This window comes from Cetorhinus maximus, chromosome 34 (genome assembly GCF_964194155.1).
Source record: "Cetorhinus maximus chromosome 34, sCetMax3.hap1.1, whole genome shotgun sequence".
Classification (NCBI taxonomy): Eukaryota; Metazoa; Chordata; class Chondrichthyes; order Lamniformes; family Cetorhinidae; genus Cetorhinus; species Cetorhinus maximus.
The window spans coordinates 448206-474811 of NC_135912.1; the positions used below are offsets into that span (position 1 = coordinate 448206).

The 26606-nt window shown below is 48.0% G+C and overlaps 1 protein-coding gene across 1 annotated transcript in view; it reads left to right on the forward strand.

Annotated features, from left to right (window-relative positions):
• Positions 1-26606, forward strand: part of dnah2 (dynein, axonemal, heavy chain 2) — a 166007-nt gene that overhangs the window by 135688 nt on the left and 3713 nt on the right. The window contains exons 63-81 of the mRNA XM_078533744.1: positions 2168-2316; positions 3768-3834; positions 6966-7116; positions 7850-7998; positions 8506-8639; positions 9045-9189; positions 10783-10982; positions 11531-11657; positions 12582-12768; positions 13646-13794; positions 13881-14064; positions 14819-15009; positions 15569-15760; positions 16584-16768; positions 18660-18888; positions 22008-22159; positions 23297-23411; positions 24352-24528; positions 25091-25165. Coding sequence (XP_078389870.1) covers positions 2168-2316; positions 3768-3834; positions 6966-7116; positions 7850-7998; positions 8506-8639; positions 9045-9189; positions 10783-10982; positions 11531-11657; positions 12582-12768; positions 13646-13794; positions 13881-14064; positions 14819-15009; positions 15569-15760; positions 16584-16768; positions 18660-18888; positions 22008-22159; positions 23297-23411; positions 24352-24528; positions 25091-25165 — 2958 coding nt within the window. The remainder of the gene's footprint in view (positions 1-2167; positions 2317-3767; positions 3835-6965; positions 7117-7849; positions 7999-8505; positions 8640-9044; positions 9190-10782; positions 10983-11530; positions 11658-12581; positions 12769-13645; positions 13795-13880; positions 14065-14818; positions 15010-15568; positions 15761-16583; positions 16769-18659; positions 18889-22007; positions 22160-23296; positions 23412-24351; positions 24529-25090; positions 25166-26606) is intronic.

A 26606-nucleotide genomic window follows, 5' to 3' on the forward strand; every position in this document is an offset into this window, starting at 1 on the left:
CTGGAATACCAGTCCAGTGACAATACCATTACACCTCCCCCAAGTCATTGGGATAAGCCTTTGATTTTGAGTCGGGTAGGGGTTGGTAAACATGACATTGGTGTACCTGTGTATCGTGGTGTACCTGTGTACTGTGGTGTGCCTATATACTGTGATGTGCCTGTGTACTGTGTACCCGTGTGTCATGGTGTACCTGTGTACCGTGATGTACCTGTGAACTTTGGTGTACCTGTGTACTGTGATGTACTTGTATATTCTAATGTACCTGTGTACCGTGATGTACCTGTGCACCGAGCTGTACCTTTATATCATGGTGTACCTTTGTATCGTGGTGTACCTGTGTACATTGGTGTACCTGTGTACCGTGTTGTACCTGTATACATTGATGTACCTGTGTACCGTGTTGTACCTGTATACATTGATGTACCCCTACCCGTCATTGGGATAAGCCTTTGATTTTGAGTCAGGTAGAGGTTGGTAAACATGACATTGGTATGCCTGTGTACTGTGTTGTACCCGTGTACTGTGTTGTACCCGTGTACTGTGTAGTACCCGTGTACTGTGTAGTACCCGTGTACCGTGTTGTACCCGTGTACCGTGGTGTACATTGATGTACCTGTGTACCGTGTTGTATCTGTATACATTTATGTATCTCTGTACCGTGATGTACCTATGTAACATGATGTTCCTCTGTACTGTGGTGTACCTGTGCATCGCAATCTACCTGTGTATCGTGGTATACCAGTGTACTGTGATGTACTTGTATACCATGATGTATTTATATACCATGATGCACCTGTGTACCGTGATGCACCTGTGTACCATGGTATTTATATGTACTAAGGTGTACTTGTGTACACTGGTATACCTGGATATTGTGGTGTGTATGTGTATTGTGGTGCACTTGTATACTGTGGTGTACCTGTGTACAGTGGTATATAGGTGTGTACTAAGGTGTACCCGTGTACATTGGTATATCTGGATACTGTGGTGTGTGTGTGTTCTGAGGTGTACCTGTGTATCCAGGATGTACCTGTGTACTGGGGTTTCCCTACTGGGTGTACCAGGTATACCTGTGTACTGGGGTATACCTGTGTACTGGGGTATACCTGTGTACTGGGGTATACCTGTGTACTGGGGTGTACTTACTGGGCTGTACCTGTGTACTGGGCTGTACCTGTGTACTGATGTGTATGTGTTCTGGGGTGTACCTGTGTTCTGGGGTGTACCTGTGTTCTGGGGTGTACCTGTGTGCTGGGGTGTACTTGTGTGCTGGGGTGTACCTATTGGGTGTACCTGTGTTCTGGGATGTACCTGTGTACAGCAGTGTACCTATTGGGCTGTACCTGTGTACGGGGGTGTATCTGTGTACTGATGTTTATGTATACTGGAGTGTACCTACTGGGGTGTACCTGTGTACTGGGGCGTTCCTGTGTGCTGGGGTGTACTTGTGTGCTGGGGTGTACCTATTGGGTGTACCTGTGTTCTGGGATGTACCTGTGTACAGCAGTGTACCTATTGGGCTGTACCTGTGTACGGGGGTGTATCTGTGTACTGATGTTTATGTATACTGGAGTGTACCTACTGGGGTGTACCTGTGTACTGGGGCGTTCCTGTGTACTGGGGCGTTCCTGTTTACTGGGGCGTACCTGTGTACAGTGATGTGCATATGTATTGGGGTGTACCTGTGCACTGGGATGTACCTGTGTACAGTGATGTGTATGTGCTGCCTTTGATATTCCCACCATCCTAACAGTTGCTGATTGCTGATGGTCACACAGGGGGTGCCCAGACAAGAGAAAAGGGAGAAAAGGAGCATTTCCATTCATGAGGAAGCATTGATCTTTTAATGGCCGCAATGTCTCTGAACTTTTCCAACATTGTTCCTTTTAACCATCAAATGATCCAGCTAGCAGGCTCTCCCTCCTCCCTCCTGCTTATTGTTCCGAAGTCCAGATTCCTCAGACTCCTCTCATCTTCTAACTCATCCCTTTGCAGGACTTCCTCACCTCCCCCAGTCATCCCTTCTTCCTCCTGCCTTTCATACCTAGAAAATGCCAAGGCTGAGGTGATCAAGCCCCCAGTGTCGCACCAGCAGATTTGCGCGTGGGTTCCTGGTGTGACTGATTGTACTGCAGTCAAACTCTCTGATTGATGTTCCCCACAGATCAACCAGAGGGCCGTTCCTTGCTCTCCTGAATTTACATTTGCAAGCTTCCTTTCCAATCCCACCACAGTACGAGACTGGAATATCCAGGGCCTGCCAACAGATGCCTTCTCCACAGAAAATGGAGTCATCGTAACCAGAGGCAACAGGTACATTGGGGATATGCACCAGTGGGAGTAGGGAGCAGAGGCAAATGTAGCACTAACAGCCCAGGGTAAAGGAGAACACTTAGACTGACAGAGGGTAACTACTAAGGGAACCCTGAACTGTCGTAAGGTCAGTACTGAGCAAGCGCTGCACTATTGGAGGGTCAGGGAGTACCGCATTGTCTGAGGATCAGTTGAGTGCTGCACTGTCTGAGGGTCAAGGGAGTGTTACACTGTGAGTGTTTGATGGGAGAGTGTAGAGAGAGCTTTACTCAACAAAGCTTTACTGACACAAAGATTGGCCGGGTGGTTAACAGTGAGGTTGAGTGTCTTGGGCTACAGGAAGATATAGACGGGATGGTCAAATGGGCTGATAAGTGGCAGATGGAATTTAACCCTGAAAAGTGAGAGGTGATACTCTTTGGAAGGAGTAATTTGACAAGGAAGTATTCAATGAACTGCATGACACTAGGAAGTGCTGAGGAACAAAGGGACCTTGGCGTGTGTGTCCATAGATTTCTGAAGGGACATGTTAGTGGGGTGGTGAAAAAAGCATTTGGGACACTTGCCTTTATCAATCAAAGCATAGATTACAAAAGTATGGAGGTCATGTTGGAATTGTATAGAACCTTAGTGAGGCCACAGCTGGAGTACTGTGTGCAGTTCTGGTCTCCACATTATAGGAAGGATGTGATTGCACTGGAGGGGGTGCAGAGGAGATTCACCAGGATGTTGCCTGGGATGAAACATTTAAGTTATGAAGAGAGGTTGGATAGACTTGGGTTGTTTTCGTTGGAGCAGAGAAGACTGAGGGGGCGACCTGATCGAGGTGTACAAGATTATGAGGGGCATGGACAGGGTGGATAGGGAGCAGCTGTTGCCCTTAGTTGAAGGGTCAGTCACAAGGGGGCATAAGTTCAAAGTGAGGGGCAGGAGGTTTAGGGGGGATGTGAGGAAAAACTTTTTTACCCAGAGGGTGATGATGGTCTGGAATGCGCTGCCTGGGAGGGTGGTGGAGGCGGGTTGCCTCACATCCTTTAAAAAGTATGTGGATGAGCACTTGGCACGTCATAACATTCAAGGCTATGGGCCAAGTGATGGTAAATGGGGTTAGGTAGGTAGGTGAGGTGTTTCTCACGTGTTGATGCAGACTCGATGGGCTGAAGGGCCTCACTGTGTGATTCTGTGATTCTAACCCCGTGCTGTACCTGTCCTGGGAGTGTTTGATGGGGACAGTGTAGAGGGAGCTTTACTCTGTTTGATTCACTGCAATGGACTAGAAAATCACCTCCATGTGACGACAATCGATATACATTCTGTGTAAGTTAGTGGAATGTGAGTGACTTCTTTTGAGTAAGGAGTGTGATAGCAAAGAGCTATCCCAGCTGCAGTCACTGGGAACTGATGAGAATGAGTAAAATGCACAGCTTGACTTTTGTCCTTCCCTCCCCCAGATGGCCTCTGATGGTGGACCCACAAGGTCAGGCTCTGAAGTGGATCAAGAACATGGAGAACTCTAAGGTATGAGGCTCATAAGACAATAAGCTGCAAAGAAAATCTGAGCACTAACATGGGTTGTAAATAGATAAAAATAATTGTCAGACACAGTGATGTCAACAATGCATTGGTGGCAGACTTGGTTCATGATTCACTGCAAACAGTCAATCTTATAGCAAACAAATCTATTTATTCAGCTAACTCTGAAAGTCTTTTTAACTGTGTGCTACATCAAACGGCATACAGGGTCTATTTAAAAAGAATCACTATAAACTGCAGGAAACAGAGCTCCTGACCAGAACTGCAGCAACATCTCCAGATTAAGGCAGGGTGATGTCTCCAGCAAAATGCAGTGAGTAGAGGATAGAACACGACGCAAATGGCGTGCCTAAAATCAATCCGGGATACCTCAATCATCAACATCCTGCTCAGAAATAGTGCAGTCACTCTCTGCAGATAAATAACAATACCTCCCTTCAATTTTCCCGTCTTCTCTTGAGGTAAAAGAAACTCAAACTGAGAGACAGATCTACACCTGTGGGTGCAGGACACAAGCAGCACCTGCCTTAAATTGCCATTTTTGATCTGTGAGCCTGGGAGAGTGTTGGCAGGACCAGCAACCTTAGCTGAATTAATTGCTCCTGCTCCCTAGTCCAGTTCAGTTGAATCCAATTGAGGCGTTCCCACTTGTAGTTCTGGTTAGGATCAGACTGGTGTTTGGATATGGGCCCCCTGAGTTAGTAAGATTCCAGTGGTTCAACTCGAGCTTGTTAAGGAGAGGTACGGCACCTTTCACACCGCCCTAAACATTAAACCCTGACCACATAGTGTTTGAGCCTACCTCATTAGGTTATTCATCTAAATAAGTACAAATAATGAAAATTACATTTCCCAAATTCCCAGCAGAGCCACCCCAGGCACCGTGAAACACAGAGACACCAGGAGTGTGTCATATTGAATTTCAATATCACAAGCTCATCAACCATACAGGAATTAATGTCCAGTCACCATAGGATAATCCAGAATGCAGGGGGATCAAAAGGAGAAAAACCACAATTTTTAATGTTTCTCTGCTATACACCAAACCTCAATCAGACTGCAGTCAGTTAACTTGCCCGACAGATCGCATACTATCTCATTATTAAACATCACTACTTTCTGGATGATTAATGGGGGCAGTGTAGGGAACTTTATCCTGTACCTATCTCCGGGTTGTACCTGTCCTGGGAGTGTTTGATGGGGAGAGTATAGAGGGAGCTTTACTCTGTATCTAACCCCGTGCTGTACCTGTCCTGGGAGTGTTTGATGGGGACAGTGTAGAGGGAGCTTCACTCTGTATCTAACCCCGTGCTGTACCTGTCCTGGGAGTGTTTGATGGGACAGTGTGGAGGGTGGTTTATTCTGTACATGAGCACATTGTATCTAGGCATGCTGGAGTTAATACAAGTGGGGGAATAAACTAAAATGTTCACTTTCATTCCCTGAAGAAATGAATTGAGCAAATAAATCAGTGAATGGAATGTGAGTGAGTAAATGAGAACGGGTCACACTGGGTTTACAATGGTCTGCCATTGGAGGCAAGTTGGAAAATCATTTGCAGTAGACACCACCATCTGCTGGCTCAAACCGAGGATTGCGGCTCACTCTGTAACACAGTGTGTCCTGCTCCCTCAGTGGCACCATCGTACACTCAAAAAAAACTGCAGGAGTGAAATCGACCTTAGACTGGAAACTGAAAGGTGTACTGGATGATTAGCCGCTCCATATAGATATATGTCCCATGTTCCTTTCCAGTCAAGCGTATCGTAGAGGAAAATGAGCTGTGTCTACCTCAGCAGAGTAATCTACTGACAGCCGATTTGTGTTCCCACTGAGGTTGAACTGCCTGGGTGCCTCTGGGATAAAGGAGGCTGATTTACCAGATTAACTGCAGCCAACCTGCTCTTTTGATCTGCTTGGTCGCTGAGCTAAATGCTGGCCAAGTACTAATTCCAAGAGAAAAACAAACTCATTTTGATAGTGAGGGTCTCTTGTTGCAAAAGTACATTCTCCCCTTCTCCTGTTCTCCTGGCTGAGAGTGTCTGTGGTCTGCTCCTTGGATCATATCAGTGCACCTGTCACTGGAGTGTGCAAGAACACCTCTGATACCTGTCACTAGATTATGCAGGAGCAGCTTTGAAACTTGCCGTCAGAGGATGTCCAAGTGCCACTCTGGCGTCTGCCACTGAGCATTGTGTAGGAGCAGCACTGCATGGAGCTAAGAAAGCCATCAAGTTTAAAATACAAAGTATTTTCAGCACAGAAAGAGCCCATTAGGTCCACCAGTCTGTGCTGATGTTTCTGCTCCACACGAGCCTCCTCCCATCTTCACCCTATCAGCATATCCTTCTATTCCTTTCTCCCTCATGTGTTTATCCAGCTTCTCCTTCAATGTCTTGAAACTATTCACTTCAACCACTCCCTGTGATAGTGACTTCCACATTCTCACCACTCTCTGGGTAAATAAGTTTCTCCTGAATTTCCCATTGGATTTATTAGTGACTATTTTACATTGACGGTCCCTAGTTCTGATCTCCCCCACAAGTGGAAACATCTTCTCTACATCTACCCTATCAAACCCTTAATTTTAAAGACCTTAATCAAGTCACCCCTCAGCCTTCTCTTTTTTGTTCAGCCTTTCCTAGTAGTTAAAACTCTCAGTTCTGCTATCATTCTATTGGAGTAGAAGCCAGAGAAAGTTCATCAGGAAGTAGTCTGTGGTGATTCAGCTTGGATTTGTAATGCCTGCAGATTATAACAGGACAAGGAAGACCAAGGTCAGGGAGGCAGTGACGTAGTTTTAGGGCCTTGGAAACTATCATGTTCAAATGAGAGACAGTGCACTGGGAACTGATTTCAACCTAGACAGCATTGAGAGACGAGGAAGAGTTTGTAGAACAGGGCGCTTGAAACTTAGGAAGTAACAAGAAAAATGTTGCTGCTTTTTCCCTGTCCTCTGTGGACTATCCTCAGCTTGACATCTCCCTGCTGAAATATTAGGATTGAGGGAAGTAGGGTGCCTGTAACTCTGTGGCATCCTGAAAATAACCCATTTTAATGAGCCCTACAAAAATATTCCTCCCACACTAATGCCTTTGTGGTTACTTTCCCCGCAGGGACTGAAAGTCATAGACTTTCAGATGACTGATTACATGCGCGTGCTGGAAAAGGGAGTGCAATTTGGATCTCCTGTCCTACTCCAGAATGTTCATGAAGAACTGGACCCATCACTCGCCCCCATCCTCAATAAATCTGTCACTAAAGTTGGTAAGTGTCATAGAGAAACCCAGGTGTGGCTAAGACCCATTGAGCAGGATACCTGACCAGCTTGGCAAGGATTGGAATGGGATCAAGAGGACTAAACCCATCTGTAACACTCATCACTAGGAGGGCTAAACTCTAACACTCAAAAAAAAAAATTGCCACTTTGGTTTCCAAACCAGAATGAATGAGCTGATTTTAAAATGACTGCCCTTACAGTGAGGTTGGTTACAATGTTTCCCTTTGCACAGGCTGAGTTAAAATGGCACCTTTGAGTTGTAAAAACAAGGTGCTAGGCTCAATCCCCTGCTCTGTGTAAATTCAGCTGATCTCAGCTCAGGGAAAACATGGGAGCTACAACCATCTCTAGATCCAGAGAGGGTGAGAAATCAGCAAAGACTCCTCAATCGAGTGGCTCCTGGCAGAGAGTGGGTGCAGGTAGGAATTGGGATGAGTCTAGGATTGGGCTTGGCTGGAGTCATCCCTCCTGCCAGGGCTGATTATCTGCTGAAACACTATAGGGCCAAGCATGTGGAATGGCAAGTTGGGCAACATTGGCAGGGCGTAAAGAGCGATGCCAGTGCAGAATAATGAGGAAGAAATGGCAAGAGCGTAACTATTTCTTTCAATAAAACTTAATAAGCCTCCCTGCTTGCAACACTGGGCACCCAACCCTTTAATGAAACCTGCAGTGCTGGTTTCACGGTCCGCGCTTAATGCTGTTCCTTCCCTTCCGTAGCTGGGCGGCTGGTGATGAAACTCGGAGACAAGGAGATTGAATACAACAAGGAATTCCGATTTTACATCACTACAAAGTTGTCTAATCCACACTACGCTCCAGAAATCTCCGCCAAGACCACCATCGTCAATTTTGCTGTCAAAGTGCAGGTTGGTGCTGGCCCCAGCATACAGACTGGGGTGGGTTTCCGGGTAGGATAGGGCAGACAGATCTGAGTTAAACTGGAATAGAAATGTACAAGCCTGCATAGGCCATGTGTGTGTGTTGGTGTACCTTGCAGGCACAGGGGCAATGTGGAAAGTTTAAATTCACACTCCCATGTGCACCATTCTCCAGCTGCTGATTCTAATCGGTGTTCCAACTTCCCATTTTCCCATGAAACAGGCGACAGTGCAAAAAACCAGCTCCCTCCAAACCCTCAGGCCCACGTGACACAAACCAGCCAATCAGAAATCAGGCTGGGAGGCCTGAGCTTTATGGGCCAGTTTGACATGCCCTGGAGACCAGGAATATTCATTCGGAAAATTCCCCCAGGAATTATATGAACGGTGGGCTGTAGCCCATCCATGTTGCAGTGCTTGTGGGGGGACTAAGTTGATAGGTTTGTCTGGGTCTGTGTTCATGCGCGTCCTCTTTCTGGCTGACTCCTGCTTTAGGGCCTTGAAGCACAGTTACTGGGCAATGTGGTGAGGAAGGAACGGCCTGAACTGGAGGAGCAGAAAGACTCGTTGGTGATGAACATTGCAGCCGGCAAGAAGAAACTGAAAGAGCTAGAGGACGAAATTCTAAGGTAAGAGGTTGAGTTTGACCCTGAGCAAGGCCCAAAGGTCAAGGAGTTCAGCTGACACAGATTTGGTGGCCCCAGGGGTTGCCAGTCACCGTGCGAAGATCTGTGATCAGCCTGTTGGGCTGAGTTAGAAGGACACGAGTTACAGGCTAACTCTCCTGTCAGCCTGGTCGCAGAGGGAATGCGTGGCCGAGAATGAGTTAATGCCCCATCCAGTCAAATATCTCGCCAGCAGTAAACTGGTCTAAATTCAGCCTTCGGAAGAGGAGGAGGGGGGAAAATAGAACCACCTCTAACCATCCTGAAGTTGGGGTTGGGAGCGTGCCTTAGTTGTGAAGTGAACTTTGGGGAGCATGCTGTAGAAATGCTGGATTTCATACTTACTCACTCCCGTTCTATCTCCTCCAGATTGTTAAATGAAGCAACAGGCTCACTACTCGATGATGTGCAGCTTGTCAACACCTTGCAGACTTCGAAAGTGACTGCCACAGAGGTTGCAGAACAGATAGAGAGCAGTGAGACCACGGAGGTGAAAATCGACTCTGCTCGAGAGGTTAGTGCACAGGCATCAATTGAACTCAACCCAAACAACATCTGAAAGGGGACATTTAACTCTGACCTTTCTGGGCCTAACCCTGACCTTTCACTTCAAGGAGCCTGGTCTCAATCCGGTTGCTGCTGGACACAGACTCCTGTCCTCCTGTCAAACTTGGGACAAGAAATATAAGATAGTTGCTAATAAATGCAATAAGGAACTCAGGACAAACTTCTTTAGCCAGAGAATGGTGAGAATGTGGAACTCGCCACCTCAGGGGGTGGTTGAGGTAAATCGTAAAGATGTGTTTAAGGAGAATCTGGATAAACACATGAGGGAGAAAGGAATAGAAGGATATGCTGATAGGGTGAGATGAGGAAGGGGTGGGACGATGCTCGAGTGGAGCATTAACACCAGCACGGAGCAGTTTTGCTGAGTGGTCTGTTTCTGTGCCATAGACTTGATGGAATACAAGAATGAGCAGTGGCTTCTGCAGGTGCAGCACTGGGTACCCTTCCAAGGGAGGGGCTGAAACACATTAACGAGACTCTGTAAAGGAAACTTCACTACGCACTCTCAACTGGATGTGCCAGACTTGAAAGTACCTCTTTCCCCATCTCTCTCTCTCTCTCTCTCCCTCTAACTTTCCCTTTTGCTCTCCCTCTCCCTCACCCCCAGCACTGGAATAGTCGAGTCTGGAGGTAGTAAAGGGATGGATGAGGGTTTCAGATGACTCTCCCATGGATTTGTGCACGGTGTGCTCTATTATAAAGACAGGAGCTGTAACGCCCAAGAGTTTATTCCATGGTTTCTTCTTCATCCTTTGAGGTGAAGGTGACCATCCACACGCACCATCTGGGGTGTTTGCTAGGGTTCAGGTGGGTACATTGGCAACTGCTAAGGCCGATCCGTCTCCAGAAGTTCCTGCTGCAAATAGGACAGGATACCGCAGACGAATGAGTTTTGGATGAGTTGCTGGCTCAGGATTCCCTCTCCTAGCATTTCTTTCTGCCTCTGATATGCACTTGCCTTCAAAGAAGCCGTACTATTTTTTATTGGTTTGCTCCAGGCGCAGTGATCCTGGGCGAGCACCTCCCAGGACTCGAAGTCAATATCCAAACTCCTGGGTGGGTGAAGTGTTCAGATTGTCCTTGTAGTACTTCCTTTGAGCGCAATCAGAGCACACCCCAGGCTCAAGCTCTCCGTAGAAGACAAGTCTCAGGCATTCTGGCTACAAGACCAGCACAATTCAGTTGTGGCTGTCTCAGTGTAACGTGGATGCTTAGCATGCCGGCTTGGGTGTGAGCTCCTCAGCACCCGGATTTTTGCCCTGCCATCTGATCTTCAGAAGCTTCTGAAGGCGGCTCAGGTGAAAGCGGTTGAGCTTCTTGGCATGACCCTGGTACACAGTCCGAGTCTCACATGCTGTAGACTATGGTTAATGGCTTCTTTGGGATGAGGGAAGTGGGTGAATGGGGAACTGTTTCCACAGCAAGGGTTAGCCCCTCCAGGTGAAGCTGAGAGGGAATTGGGCAGATCACAGAGGGTTACTTAGGGTAGGTCACCCTGAGCAATTGTGAAATGTTGCCGTGTGCCTTTGTTTAACCTCAGGGATACCGCTCATGTGCCGAGCGAGCGTCCATCCTCTTCTTTGTGTTGAACGACATGGGCAAAATCGACCCCATGTACCAATTTGCACTGGATGCCTATATTGACCTCTTCAACCTGAGCATCGAGAAGAGCAAGCGCAGCCCCAAGCTTCATGAGCGCATCGTCAATCTCAACGAGTACCACACCTATGCTGTGTACAGGTAAGCGGCCAGTGTACAGTCCATCTAATGAGGGTTCAGGGTCAAACAGTGGGTGCACTGTTAGAATAGGAGGGGCTGTGCACATCCACTGCCACTCTTGCTGAGACCCACTCCATTATTTTTGCCGGATAGAAGATATTGCCTGAGAAATTTGTTTATCCAGCAGCTGAAAAGTGAGCGCTGAACAGTCCAGTATGGCATGTGGCGTTCACTCATTAGTCTACGCTGGAAGTGCACTGGGAGCTGTATTAGTCAGGGTGCTTGTGGTGTTCCAGTACTTACCTGTAACCGGCAGTGAGCTCATTACAGATGCAAATGAGATCAGGGCTGATCTGTATCTTAATGCATTAATAACCCCTATTACACCCTAACCCCACCAAAACCAATCTCAGATTCTTCCTCCGAGATCTGTGGATTGAAGATCAATGTAAGCTAGTGTTCTCCCTTCTAACCACTCCCAGTATAGCAGTGCGAGTGTTTAAATTGCCACATTGCGCAGGGAGCAGTTGAATGAAGTTTGATCCACCATCACTGTCTCTTATTCCTAGGTACACATGCCGAGGGCTCTTTGAACGGCACAAGCTACTTTTCAGTTTCCAGGTGTGCATCAAGATCCTGGAGGTGGCTGGGAAACTCAACATGGACGAGTACAACTTCTTCCTACGTGGGGGTGTGGTGAGTGTGCAGGGGAGGAGGCTGCAGTGCGGTGGTGAATGTATACTGGGGGCGGGTGGGGGGGCAGAGTGTTCCAGCCACTCCGTGGTGTGTACCAGCGAGGATGTAGTGAGTGTATTGGAGGTTGTGTGGTGTGTACCAGTGGGGATGCAGTAAGTGTACCAGTGATTGTGTGGTGTATCTAGATTTTATTGCAGTGAGGATGTAGAGAACAGGAATAGCTTCTAGATGGAGGATTTGAGCTTAGGAGGAATAAAAATGGACCTCCCAACGTATTGTTAAAACAGAGGCCCCTGACATCAACAACTTGCATTTTTATATAGCACTTTTATTGCAGTAAGGTGTCCCAAAGTGCTTCACAAGTGATTATCAAACAGTATTTGACCCCAAGCCCACGAGGAGATGTTAGGGCAGGTGACACAAGCTTGGTTGGTTTTAAGAGCATTTCAAAAGAGGAGAGAGAGAGGGAGGTGAAGAGAATTAAGGAGGGGATTCCAGAGCTGCCAATGGTGGAATGATTAAACTGGCAATCCCAAAGTGGTCAGAATTGGTGAGAGCACAAAGAACTTGCAGGGTCAGGGGAAAGGAGGGGATGGGCGGGGGTGAAACCATGGAGGGATTTGAAAACAAGGATGCCAATTTTACCAGGATCCAATATAGGCCAGTGAGCACGGGAGTGAGGTGTGAATGTGACTGAACAGAGCAGGGTTAAAAAGTGAAGCTCATGTGAGAGAGCTTGCCAGTGAGATCTGTAGCTTTATCTGTGTTCTGTCTAGGACTGTGGGTGTGGTGCTTGGAGGAATTTCCAATCTGGAAGCAGCAATGAAGGTGGATTTGGGCCTAATAGAGGGTAGGATGCTGGCTGTTGAAATGTTATAAAACTAACCATAAAACATCAGCATTTTGTTTCTCTGCTTCGTACAGGTGTTGGACAGAGAGGAGCAGATGGACAATCCTTGTCCTGGCTGGCTTGCAGATGTCAATTGGGACAACATCACCGAGCTCGATAAATTGACAAACTTTCATGGAATTATGAATTCCTTTGAGCAGTATCCCAAAGACTGGCATGCCTGGTACACCAACTCCGAGCCTGAAACGGCAATGCTGCCTGGTGAGTGTCCTCAGAACAGCCTGAGCACAGGCTCCGACAGAGCAACCTCCTCATTGGCCATGGGTACCATGACACTGTGGCCACAACCTCCCTGTGATTAGCCTCCCAACGGAAGCATTACATAGAATTTATAGCACAGGAACAGACCATTTAGTCCATCTGCTCTGTGCTGGTGTTTCTGCCCCACAAAAGCCTCCTCCCAGCCCCCCCTTCATCTCATCCTGTCAGCATATTCTTCTATTCCTTCACGTGATTAACTGGCTTCCTCCTAGATGCATTCTACTGAAGCTACTATTCAATCTGTATGCCCAGATCTCTTTACTCCTCCCCCCATTTACTTTGTTACCTTCCAAGGAATGAGTGGCCTGTCCTTATTCATCCTCCTAAAATGAATCACCTCACACCTGCCCATATTGAATTTCATTTCCCATCCCTGCATCCATCCGTTAGTGCTTCTGTGATTCTCCAATACGTAGGTGACTCCCAGCCAGACACAGGAACTTGAGACCAGCCCTTTAGTCTTTATCTATTCTCCCAGCTTCTAACTAAAATTGTTTCTGTACAAGTTTCCCTCTGCCTTGTATTTCTGGATGTATGTACACCAGTTACTGTATCAATGCAATTTTATCCTTCCTTCAGTGTGACCTCCCTTGTGAGATGGCTCTATCCCACTATCCTGCTCAGAATCATTCCTTGTTAACCTCCATTGACTCTGACCCCCCATCGCTTCTCGCCCCCCCACCAGCCCCCACCTTGCCTCTGTAACCTCTCTCAGCTTGAATCACCTGGTACAAACTAGAAAGGCAGACTGACTGAGAGGAACCCACAACAACAGCTCGTGGTTCTAATTAACCTTGCTCTTGGTTGTGCTCTTTAGTGGAATGGGATAATACCTGCAACGAGCTACAGCGCATGCTGATTGTACGCTCCTTGAGACAGGACCGCATCGCATTCTGCGTGACGTCATTCATCGTTAACAACCTCGGCTCCAAGTTTGTGGAACCCCCTGTGCTGGACATGAGATCGGTCAGTAAGAAACAGAGCCGCAGATTAGAATTCCAGCAAACGGCCAGCTTTTACAAACACTAAATCAATGTTCTCCTCCCTCACAGGTCATCGATGACTCCAACTCTAGGACCCCATTGATATTTGTGCTCTCTCCGGGGGTCGACCCCACCAACTCCCTGCTACAGCTCGCAGACCGCTCGGGTATGGCAAGCAGGTTCCTCGCGCTCTCGCTGGGTCAGGGGCAAGCGCCTATCGCCACACGAATGATCACAGAAGGGGTATCTGAAGGTAGGTCAATCTCAGCCCTGCCTCGGTATAGGTTGGAAGGAGGAAGGCTGTTTGTCCTGTTACAAAGCATTTACTGTATAGAAACAGGCCATTTGGCCCTACTGCTCCATGCTGGCCTTTTTCATGTGTTTATCCAGCTTCCCCTAAATGGATCTATTCTACTTTCCTCAGTCATTCCCTGTGGTAAGAAATTCCACATTCTCACCGCTCTCAGGGTGAAGAAGTTTCTCCTGAATTCCCAATGAATTATTTATGGCCCCTAGTTCTGTTTAGGTCTAACTCTGTTCTAGTTCATCCAGCCTGACAGACCTGATAGTACCTCTGTCAAGGCATCCTGCTGCTTCTTAAATAGCTCTCACCTCCGTTATACTCCCTGGAGTACATTTCCATTGTGGTGATCCCTCTCTGCCTGATGAGCTTCTCCATACCTCTCCCAAATTTGCCTTTCACCAGCACAAGTGAGTTTTGAGCCGGTCTTGCCTTAGAAGCTCAATCAGACTCTGTTGTCGAACCCCATAATCTGGTCCCTGTCAGCTGATCGTCGAGACAATCCTCAGGCTTCTCCCTTCCCCCTGTCACAGCACCCAACTTTCCTCAAATGGTTCCATCAACCTATGTGGGCATTTATTCCAAGTGTGGGCGAAATGATAGTATACACCATCTGTGATACCCCCCAGGCCTCACAGCTACTGGGTAAGAGAGGGACAGTGGTGCTGGAGCATAAGCTGACCTGTTTTCTCTGTGTGATTGACAGGTAACTGGGTATTCCTTGCAAACTGCCACCTGTCACTCTCATGGATGCCCCAGTTGGACAAGCTGATAGAACAGCTGCAGATCCAGGATCCACATCCCGACTTCCGGCTCTGGATAAGTTCCAGTCCGCATCCTGACTTTCCGGTCTCCATCCTACAGACCAGCATCAAGATGACGACGGAGCCACCAAAGGTAATCCCAGGAGCACATGCCTCCATCAGGTTTCCGGTGCTCCTTTCGCTACTCCGATGGCCCAATTTGTAGTCACCAGCATGCCATGAGCTAGCCAATCCCCACTGAGGAGATGGTGCCAGACTAGAGGCTGTTGCAAGCCTCTGAGCTGGAGAATCGCAAGGAATTGGTCCCTGGGTCTCAGCCTGATACTCAAAATGATCCTCTGGTCCATGTCACGCACCTGCAGATAGAGTTTTGAGCTGTTTTTTTTTCACTGGCTGGTATGTCCTGGAGGGGAAGTGCCACTGGGGCAAAGGACTGTGTCTAAAATTGGTCTGAGTGTGCTTGTTTTACCTCTGTGTAAAGCGGGCGCAACAGTGACAATTTCTCCCCTTCTCCCATAATCTTTTGCAAGCAGTGGATTTCCAGTCACTCAACTCGACTGTGGGATTATGTCACGGGATACTGCTGTGCTTCAGCGACTGAACATGCAAAAGGTTGAAGTTCTGGGAATGTTTCCAGCCTCAATTCACCTGCCCCCATTGCTCATGACTGTCTCTCTTTCCCTGCACCTCAGGGCATCAAAGCGAACATGAAGCGTTTGTACAACCTGGTGACCATTCAGCAATTCAAACGCTGCTCCAAGCCCAAGAAATACAGGAAGCTGCTGTTCGCCATGTGTTTCTTCCACAGTGTCCTCCTGGAGCGCAAGAAATTCCAACAACTCGGCTGGAACATTATCTATGGGTTCAATGACTCAGACTTTGAGGTAGGCGTGTGTAATCGAGAGTGAGTGCTCTTTGACTATGAACGGATTACTTGGGCATAGGAAGCTGCCTTGTTAGCCAATCCTATGATTTATATCAATATTATGCATTCCAACGTTTTAAAAAATGTATTTCAGCTCACCAAGGTCAAGGGTAGTTTGCAAATTGTGCCCAATGTCCCATCAAAGACTCCCAGGACAGGTACAGCACGGGGTTAGATACAGAGTAAAGCTCCCTCTACACTGGCCCCATCAAACACTCCCAGGACAGGTACAGCACGGGATTAGATACAGAGTAAAGCTCCCTCTACACTGGCCCCATCAAACACCCAGGACAGGTACAGCACGGGGTTAGATACAGAGTAAAGCTCCCTCTACACTGTCCCCATCAAACACTCCCAGGACAGGTACAGCACGGGATTAGATACAGAGTAAAGCTCCCTCTACACTGTCCCCATCAAACACTCCCAGGACAGGTACAGCACGGGGTTAGATACAGAGTAAAGCTCCCTCTACACCGTCCCCATCAAATACTCCCAGGACAGGTACAGCACGGGGTTAGATACAGAGTAAAGCTCCCTCTACACTGTCCCCATCAAACACTCCCAGGACAGGTACAGCACGGGGTTAGATACAGAGTAAAGCTCCCTCTACACCGTCCCCATCAAACACTCCCAGGACAGGTACAGCACGGGGTTAGATACAGAGTAAAGCTCCCTCCACACTGTCCCCATCAAATTGTCCCGATGAGTGAAAAGCTTATTAAAGTTTTGTCGGTGGAGCAGGGACACTGAGTAAGCAACAGATATAATTCTCTGTACTGCAGGTGTCAGAAAACCTACTCAGCATTTACCTGGATGAATATGAGGTTACCCCCTGGGATGCTCTGAAGTATCTGATTGCAGGGGTGAATTATGGAGGCCACGTGACTGATGACTGGGATCGCCGGCTGCTGAGCACATACATCAACGATTACTTCTGTGACCGAGCGGTTGCCACTCCTTACTTCAAGTAATTTCTGTTTTCACTTTGTGAAATGCTAGTGCTGCCAAAGGTCCAACCAAATGAATGTCAGCCAGATAAGTGGCTTTCAGGGGCAAGTACTTGAGAGAAATCAATGTATGTTCCTGTCAGTGCATTTACGAGAAATAGCAAATGTATCTCCCCACTTGTGTTTCCAAAAATCGCTGACACAGACACAGAAGTAGCCCATTCCCTCTAATTACTACATTTGCTAATCTTTCCTCAGAGCATTTTGTTGAAAATCCGCTCTCCGGAACATTGCCACACCGAGTGCTGGGAATGGGCCACGCGATTTCACACCCCCCCACCCCCACGGTGCTCAGACATTAGAGATCTATGATTTTCTCCCACACGGAGATGGGACATGGGTCTGTGTTATGACCGATGCAGTTGGTAAAGCTGAGTTATTTAAAAATCTCAGAGGGAAACTTTAAACAACTGTCATAATCTATAATTGTAAGTGTTAGGTTTGAGATACGACTCTAAACTCAGAAATCAGACCACCAGCTCTCGAGGTTTTACATTAAACTAATTGAAACATTTTATTAATTTACAAGTTAAATATATACACATGGCTACAAATTACCACTATCATAACTTTTAACAAATTCCCAAACTAATCTCCATTAAGGCAATGTCAACCCATAGACTTAACCAAACACCAGGCAAAGCATTTTCACCGTACAGATTCAAAATGAGGTTCTTTTCACTGTGGAGCCAGTTGGAGGTTTGCAGCTGCCTTTTGATCTTACATTGCCTCTCCCAAAAACTGAAGTATTACCTGCCACCACTGATTGAATTCAAATTCTCATTGTCTCACTTCATCTTTTAACAATGAAACCCCTTTCACAGTACCAATTTTATTAGTAATATAAACATATTGCTTCGTAGCTGCTAGAAAGGCGTCAAGTTTTCACCCCACTTTTTGAATGCTCTCCTCAAAAAAAGCAAATGCACGCTTTCTCCCTTATATGTCAAAACTAGTACACATCAAAGCACCCAGACTAGCTGGCTTTAATCCAATTAAGACACACCCACAGACTAAACCTCTATTTTAAAAGAAAAATATTTTCCAAAATATTATATACATTAATAGCTTCATGACGGTCTGTGATTCCCCCACACGGTGACGGGACGCGGGTCTGTGTCTGTGATTCCCCCACACGGTGACGGGACGCGGGTCTGTGTCTGTGATTCCCCCACACGGAGACGGGACGCGGGTCTGTGTCTGTGATTCCCCCACACGGTGACGGAACGCGGGTCTGTGTCTGTGATTCCCCCACACGGTGACGGGACGCGGGTCTGTGTCTGTGATTCCCCCACACGGAGACGGGACGCGGGTCTGTGTCTGTGATTCCCCCACACGGTGACGGGACGTGGGTCTGTGTCTGTGATTCCCCCACACGGTGACGGGACGTGGGTCTGTGTCTGTGATTCCCCCACACGGAGACTCGGGCCCGTGTCTGTGATTCCCCCACACGGTGACGGGACGCGGGTCTGTGTCTGTGATTCCCCCACATGGAGATGGGATAAGGAGTTGCTTCTCGAGAATCCTAACTTTCCCATACTGCTGATATCCTAACTCTCCACATCATCCAACTAATGATGGTCTAAAGCCTGTGTCTCTTGTTCCTGCTGACAGATGTGAGAGATTCGCTGCTCTGAAGTGATCTAAATTTACTTTTTCCTCGCTTGGGATGCCTTTCTACATTAAAGATGCCTTAGAACTGCAAGGACTTCATGTTTGTGAACTCTGGCCTTACAGCACTGCCCTATTTAAACAATTTATTTATTCCTCAATACTTCCCTTCCCCACCCAAAATCTATTCTTTACTGTAAAGATAGAGTTTATAATTTTCATTGTTTTCCTTTCATTTAGACTTTCGATATTGGATAATTATTACATCCCTAAAGATGGAGACCTGGAATCTTATCGAGAGTACATCAACATGCTGCCAGCCATGGAACACCCCGAGGCTTTCGGGCAGCATCCTAATGCTGACGTAGCCAGTGAGATCATAGAGGCCCGAAGACTCTTCGACACTCTGCTGTCACTTCAGCCGCAGATCACCACTGCTGTGGGCAAAGGAATGTCCAGAGAGGAAAAGGTAAAACTGCCCACTGGACAAGAGGGCACACATGAAAAAAGCTCACTCCCTGTGACACTCTCATTCTGGCAAATTGCATAGTTCACAAAATCAGTGGAGCAGAAAATAACATCCACCACCTCCCCCCACCCCCCCCCAACCACCACCCTGCAACTCCTCTCTCTCTGGAGTCTGAATGTAAAATATCCCTTATCAAAAGAGCAGGGATTGATAAGGAATGGTTAACAGACAGAAAGTAGGAGCATTTCCAAGTTGGAAAGCTGTGAATAGTGGAGTGCTGCAAGGATCAGTGCTGGGGCCTCAACTTATACAATCTATATTAATGACTTAGATGAAGAGACAGAGAGTAATGTAGCTACGTTTGCTGATGATACAAAGCTAGGTGAGAAGGTAAGCTGTGTGGAGGACACAGAGAGGCCACAAAGAGATACAGGCAGGTTAAGTGAGTGGGCATGAAGGTGACAGATGGAGTATAATGTGGGAAAGTATGATGTTAGTCACTTTAGTCTTAAAAATAGAAATGCAGAATATTTTTTAGAAGGCTTGAAATTTGTAACTGTTGATGTTCAAAGAGACTTGGGTGTGCTTATATAAGGAACACAAAAAGTTAGCATACAAGTACAGCAAGCAATTAGGAAGGCAAATGGCAAGTTGGCCTTTATCGCAGGGGGATCGGAGTACAAGAATGAAGAAGCCTTGCTACAACTGTACAGCACTGAGAGTATTTACACTCTCTGAAAAAGAAAACATGTCAGGCTGGGAGTGGTAAGGAGGCTAACTATAAACTAATGAAGAATAATAAATTTAATTAACACAATAAAGATGGCAGGATAGGTGATGTGTAACGGCTGCAGCATGTGGGAGCTCCTGGATGCCCCTGCAATCACATCTGTAGTAAATCTGGAGTGCAGATTTGGTCCCCACATTTAAGGAAGGATATACTTGCATTGGAAGCAGTACAGTGGGGGTTCACTAAATTGGTCCCTGGGATGAGGGGGTTGTCCTATGATGAGAGGCTGAGTAAATTGAGCCCGAATTCACTGGAGTTTAGAAGAATGAGAGGTGATCTCATTGAAACCTAGATTCTGAAGGGGTTTGACCGGGTGGACGCTGAGATTGTTTCTGCTGGCTGGGGAGTCTAATACACGGGGGCACAATCTCAGGATAAGGGACCCATCATTTCGGACTGAGATTAGAAAAAATTACTTCTCAAAGGGTTGTGAATCTTTGGAATTCTCCGCCCCAGAGGGTTGTGGATGCTCCATCACTGAATATATTTAAGGCTGGGAAAGACAGATTTTTGGTGTCTCAGGGAATGAAGGGATATGGGGAGTGGGTGAGAAGGTGGAGTTGAGGCCAATTGTGTTGACTGGTGGGGTCGGCTTGATGAGCCATGCAGTCTACCCCTGCCTTTATTTCTTAATGTTCTTATGTCCTGAACTAATATTTATTCCAAAATCACTAAAACAAATTAGCTGACCATGATCAAAATGCTGTTTGTGGGATCTTGCTATGGGCAAATTGGCTGCCTTGTTTCCTACATTACAACAGTGACTGTACTTCAAAAAAAAAAGTACTTCAGTAGCTGTGAAGCGCTTTGAGTAATCCTGTGGTGAAAGGTGCTATTGAGCTGCAGTTCTCTGTCCTCGTGTGCTGCATTTGTTCAGCAAAAGACACTGGAACGGGGGTTTGTTTCTGTCACTAATCAGCTGGTCCTCAAATCCAGTCTCACACTGCACCGTTCTGACATCTTAGCATTGCTAACTCTGGCCAACCTTGCCGTTGTTGGAGTGACAGCAATAACTGAACTCTGCTGGGAACTGGGTGCAGCTGTGGGTCACTGACAAACTGCAGTGAGTGGATGTTCCTATCCCACTGAAACGGCACGAGGTGTAAGTGGGGGACACTAGTTCCACCCCTGTACTCAGTGTTGTCACCTGGTGTACTCAGCTCTGTAGTAAGCTCACTCTGTCCATAAGACCATAAGACGTAGGAGCAGAAGTAGGCCATTCGGCCCATTAAGCCTGCTCCACCATTCAGTGAGATCATGGCTGATCTGCTAATCCTCAATCCCACTTTCCTGCCTTGTCCCCATAACCCTTGATTCCCTTACTGATTAAAAATCTGTCTATCTCAGCCTTGAATATACTTAATGACCCAGCCTCTACAGCCCTCTGTGGTAAAGAATTCCACAGATTGACTACTCACTGACAGAAGAAATTCCCCCTCATCTCTGGGTGCCCCCTTACTCTGAGATTATGCCCTCTGGTCCTAGACTCTCCCACAAGGGGAAACAACCTCTCAACATCTGCCCTGTCAAGGCCACTAAGAATCTTATATGTTTCAATAAGGTCGCCTCTCATTCTTCTAAACTCCAATGAGTACAGGCCCAACCTACTCAACGTCTCCTCATAAGAAAATCCCTCTATACCCAGGATCAACCTAGTGAACCTTCTCTGGACTGCCTCCAATGCCAGTATATCTTCCCTTAGATAAGGGGACCAAAACTGTTCACAGTATTCTAGGTGTGGTCTAACTCATGCCTTGTACAGTTTTAGCAAGATTTCCCTATTTTTATACTCCATTCCCTTTGGATTAAAGGCCAACATTCCATTTGCCTTCCCTATTACCTGCTGAACTTGAATGCTAGCTTTTTGGGATTCATGCATGAGGACCCCCAAATCCCTCTGTGCTGCAGCTTTCTGCAGTCTTTCTCCATTTAAATAATATTCAGCTCCTCTATTCTTCCTGCCAAAGTACATAACCTTACATTTTCCCACATTATATTCCATCTGCCACGTTTTTGCCCACTCACTTAACCTGTCTATATCCCTCTGTAGACTCCTTGTGTCATCCTCACCACTTGCCTTCCCATCTATTTTTGTCATCCGCAAACTTGGCGATAGTACATTCATTTCCCTCATCAAAGTTATTAATATATATTGTATTAACTGTGGCCCCAGCACTGATCCCTGCGACACTCCACTAGTTACAGGCTGCCATCCCAAAAATGCCGCCCCCACCCCCCCCGCCTCCCCACCCGTATCCCAACTCTCTGTCTTCTATTAGTTAGCCAGTCCTCTACCACGCTAATATACTATACTGTCTTGTCACTGAAGGTGCTCGAGCTATTGGCCGATGTGCTGCAAAAGACCCCAGAGGACCTGGACTATGAAGGAACCCAGCAGGTGTTGCAGGATGAACATTCTCCCCTGAACGTTGTGCTGTTGCAGGAGATCCAGCGTTATAACATTCTTCTCAACATCATCAGGTTGGATTAATGCTTGGCTATTATTTTGCTTCCCATGATTCTCACTTTACACCTCTGCTCCCCTGCCCCCCCACCCACCCCCAACACTGTCTTTCCATTGGCTGCTTGTGTGTCACAGCAGCTCTAAGGATGGTGTCAGTTGTGGCTTAGTGGGAGCGTTCCTGACATCAAACATTCCCAGGACAGGTACAGCACTGGGTTAGAAACAGAGTAAAGCTCCCTCTACACTGTCCCCATCAAACACTCCCGGGACAGGTACAGCACGGGGTTAGATACAGAGTAAAGCTCCCTCTACACTGTCCCCATCAAACATTCCCAGGACAGGTACAGCACGGGGTTAGATACAGAGTAAAGCTCCCTCTACACTGTCCCCATCAAACACTCCCAGGACAGGTACAGCACGGGGTTAGATACATAGTAAAGCTCCCTCTACACCGTCCCCATCAAACACTCCCAGGACAGGTACAGCACGGGGTTAGATACATAGTAAAGCTCCCTCTACACCGTCCCCATCAAACACTCCCAGGACAGGTACAGCACGGGGTTAGATACAGAGTGAAGCTCCCTCTGTAGAGGTATTCAGTCCCAACCTCCTGACTGCACTTTTGTGACATTCCAAGTTATGCTGAAGCCATCTCTGTGAATCCTCTGGTTTCTGGGTTAAATGTTGCTCTAGTGTGTGCAGCTTTTGTACCCTGCCCCTGAGCATGAGGGTGAAACTGGCTCGGGAGGTTATAGTATAGAGTTTGGAGAAAGGAACCTCAGTCCCCCAGCCAAAACTCTAACCTTCACACCCGGCTGATTCTCTCCTCGTGGGGAGCTGTTGATTCACTGCTGGCTCTGGTTCCTGAGCACTGGCTGCCCCCTGGAGCTGGCCCACGTGTTTGCTGTGTAATCAGTGCCTGGCTATTTAATCATGGAGGTTTTCATGAACACTCCAGTCCCTGCGCCTACCCCAAATCCCCACAGTCACTGCTCCTTTCCAGCAGAGGCTATCTGGTTTAATGAATAATCTGACTCTTCTTCCATTGGCTTCTTTCTTCTCTGTCCCACTGTTGCCATTCTCAGTGTCACTTTGTCCATTATTGTTTGTGTCGCTAACTATTTAACTAACCACATATTATCGTCTCTCCGAAGGTCATCCCTCATTGAGCTAAAGATGGCAATCCAAGGGCTGGTTGTCATGTCTACAGACCTGGAGGAAATATTTAGCTGTATCCATGATGCTCATGTTCCTCCTTTATGGGAATTGGTAAGGGAACTCAGAGCATTCAGTGACTCACTCGGAGCAGAATAGTAAATTGCCAAACCTAACCACAGTATCAGGACCAGATGCAGCCGTCTTCTCACCTTGAGGGAGAAGGTGTTTGATTTTCTCTGCTCCTTGCTGGGTTGCCATTCCACAGCTGAGTGCTACCTTGTACCCACGTGACCAGGCATTTCCCAGGCACCTTCTCGAATGTGGGGGAGTGTCACAAGTCAAACCAGTTTTCTTTCTTTCCCTGCCTCCCGCCCCCCGATCCAGATGCACATATTTCCCAGCAGGAGACAGATGTGCTCAATCCTGCTAGCCATTGCCCTGCACCTTTCTCAGGCCTGGCTTCCCCGAGTGCAGCAAGCCCTCTTCAAGCAAGGGGATCATCCTCATTCAGTCAGCATTACATCTAAAATATGCATTTGTATAGCACCTTTAATGTCACAGGAGACAAAATCCAAGCCACATAAAGAGACACTAGGGACATGTGACCAAAAGCTTGGTCAAAGAAGCCAGTTTTAAGGAGCATCTTAAAGGAGGAGAGAGAGGTAGAGAGGTTTAGGGAGGGAATTCCAGAGCTGATAAAGCAGTATGAGCTCTCAGACATGGGAGGAGAAAGCCCAAGGATGAGAATGTTAAATTGGTGATTTTCAGCTGGGAGCCAATGTAAGTCAGTGAGAACAGGTGAACGGACCTGGCTGGATAGGAGCCAGGCAGCAGGGTTTTGGGTGTGATTGGTGAAGGTTGGTCCTTGAACAAGCTTTCTGGGCAGAATGGTCTCCTGCTCCTGGATTTGTCTGATCAGTCAGCACATCTTCCTCCTTTAGCTTTGTAAAGTTTAACATGTTTTAGTTTTGTTCCTCAGTCTATAGTGCCCTCCTAACGTTCAACATTCATCTCAGTCCATCATTAGCCGATAACCATCTGTTTCCCTCAGGCCTACCCATCGATGAAGCAGCTTGGAGCCTGGACCCGTGACCTGATACACAGAGTGGAGCAGCTGGCCAAGTGGGCAGAGACCACTCACCCGCCAGTCATTTTCTGGATGTCTGGATTCACTTTCCCTACGGGATTCCTCACTGCGGTGTTGCAGCTTGCAGCCCGCAAGAACACGGTAAGAGTATTCCCCCCATGCCGGGGGCACACCTCGCTGCCTGCACTTTGCAATGGCAAAATGTCTGACAAATGCTGCAACCATCCAGCCCGCTAAAACTCAGGAAGCCTCTCTCCCTTCACAGCGCGCTGGGTAAAAGAACCCCTGCCCAATGACCTGTCCAGACCAGCAGGGTGCCGGCTTTCATCCATGGTAGATGCTGAATTAGTTTGAGCACCACTTTAGGAAGGATGTCACGGCCTTGGGAAGGGTGCGGAGGGAGATTTACTAGAATGTTCCCAGGGATGAGGGAGTTCAGTTCATGCGGAGAGGCTGGAGAAGCCGGGATTGTTCTCCTCAGAGCAGAGACGGTTAAGGGGGAGATTGAATCGAGGCGTTCAAAATCCTGAGGGGTTTGGATAGAGTCAATGAGGAGAAATCAGAGGGACACAGATTGAAGAGAATGGATGAAACCTGAGGAAGATGAGAAACTTATGTGATGTAAGATTCTATAATTTAATCTTCAATTTAATTTAGCGAGGAAGGAAATAATGCTTTTACCTCTTTCGCATCCCCCACCCAGATATCAGTGGATTCGCTCTCCTGGGAATTCATTGTTTCCGTGGTCGATGATAATAACCTGCTGGAGCCTCCCAAGGTATGGCCAATGTTTCTTAAAACATTTACATTCTTAAAATATTAACAGCGCAAAAACCGTGGAAAGAAAGACTTGCATTTCTATAGCGCCTTTCACCACTTCACAATGTGCCAAAATGCCTTACAACCAAAGAAGCACTTTTTGGAGTGTGATCACTGTTGTAATGTAGAAAATGAAGCAGCCAATTTGTGCACAGCAAGATCCCACACACACAAATTTGGTACATGACCAGGTAATCTGACTTTGGTGGTGTTGGTTGAGGCAGCAATATTGATCAGGGCACTTCCATCAGGATAGTGAACAGTCATCAAAACAACAGACAGGGCCTGTTTAAAATCTCCCCTAAAAGACAGCAACACTGACAGTGCGGCACGCCCCCTGTACCGACCCTCCGACAGTGCAGCACGCCCCCTGTACTGACCCTCCGACAGTGCAGCACGCCCCCTGTACTGACCCTCCGACAGTGCAGCACACCCCCTGTACCGACCCTCCGACAGTGCAGCACGCCCCCTGTACCGACCCTCCGACAGTGCAGCACGCCCCCGTACCGACCCTCCGACAGTGCAGCACGCCCCCTGTACCGACCCTCCGACAGTGCAGCACTCCCTCAGTACTGACCCTCCGACAGTGCAGCACTCCCTCAGTACTGACCCTCCGACAGTGCAGCACTCCCTCAGTACTGACCCTCCGACAGTGCAGCACGCCCCCTGTACCGACCCTCCGACAGTGCAGCACTCCCTCAGTACTGACCCTCCGACAGTGCAGCACTCCCTCAGTACTGACCCTCCGACAGTGCAGCACACCTCCTGCACTGACCCTCCGACAGTGCAGCACGCCCCCTGTACTGACCCTCCGACAGTGCAGCACGCCCCCTGTACCGACCCTCCGACAGTGCAGCACGCCCCCTGTACCGACCCTCCGACAGTGCAGCACCCCCTGTACTGACCCTCCGACAGTGCGGCACTCCCTCAGTACTGACCCTCCGACAGTGCTGCACTCCCTCAGTACTGACCCTCCGACAGTGCGGCACTCCCTCAGTACTGACCCTCCGACAGTGCGGCACTCCCTCAGTACTGACCCTCTGACAGTGCGGCACTCCCTCAGTACTGACCCTCCGACAGTGCGGCACGCCCCCTGTACCGACCCTCCGACAGTGCAGCACTCCCTCAGGACCGATCCTCCGACAGTGCGGCACTCCCTCAGGACCGATCCTCCGGCAGTGCGGCACACCCCCTGTACTGACCCTCCGACAGTGCGGCACACCCCCTGTACTGACCCTCCGACAGTGCGGCACTCCCTCAGGACTGACCCTCCGACAGTGCGGCACTCCCTCAGGACTGACCCTCCGACAGTGCGGCACACCCTCAGGACTGACGCATCCATCAGGTGGATTAGGCTCTAAAGGATGAGACTGTGACTTGAAGCCATGCCTTCCTGGGAT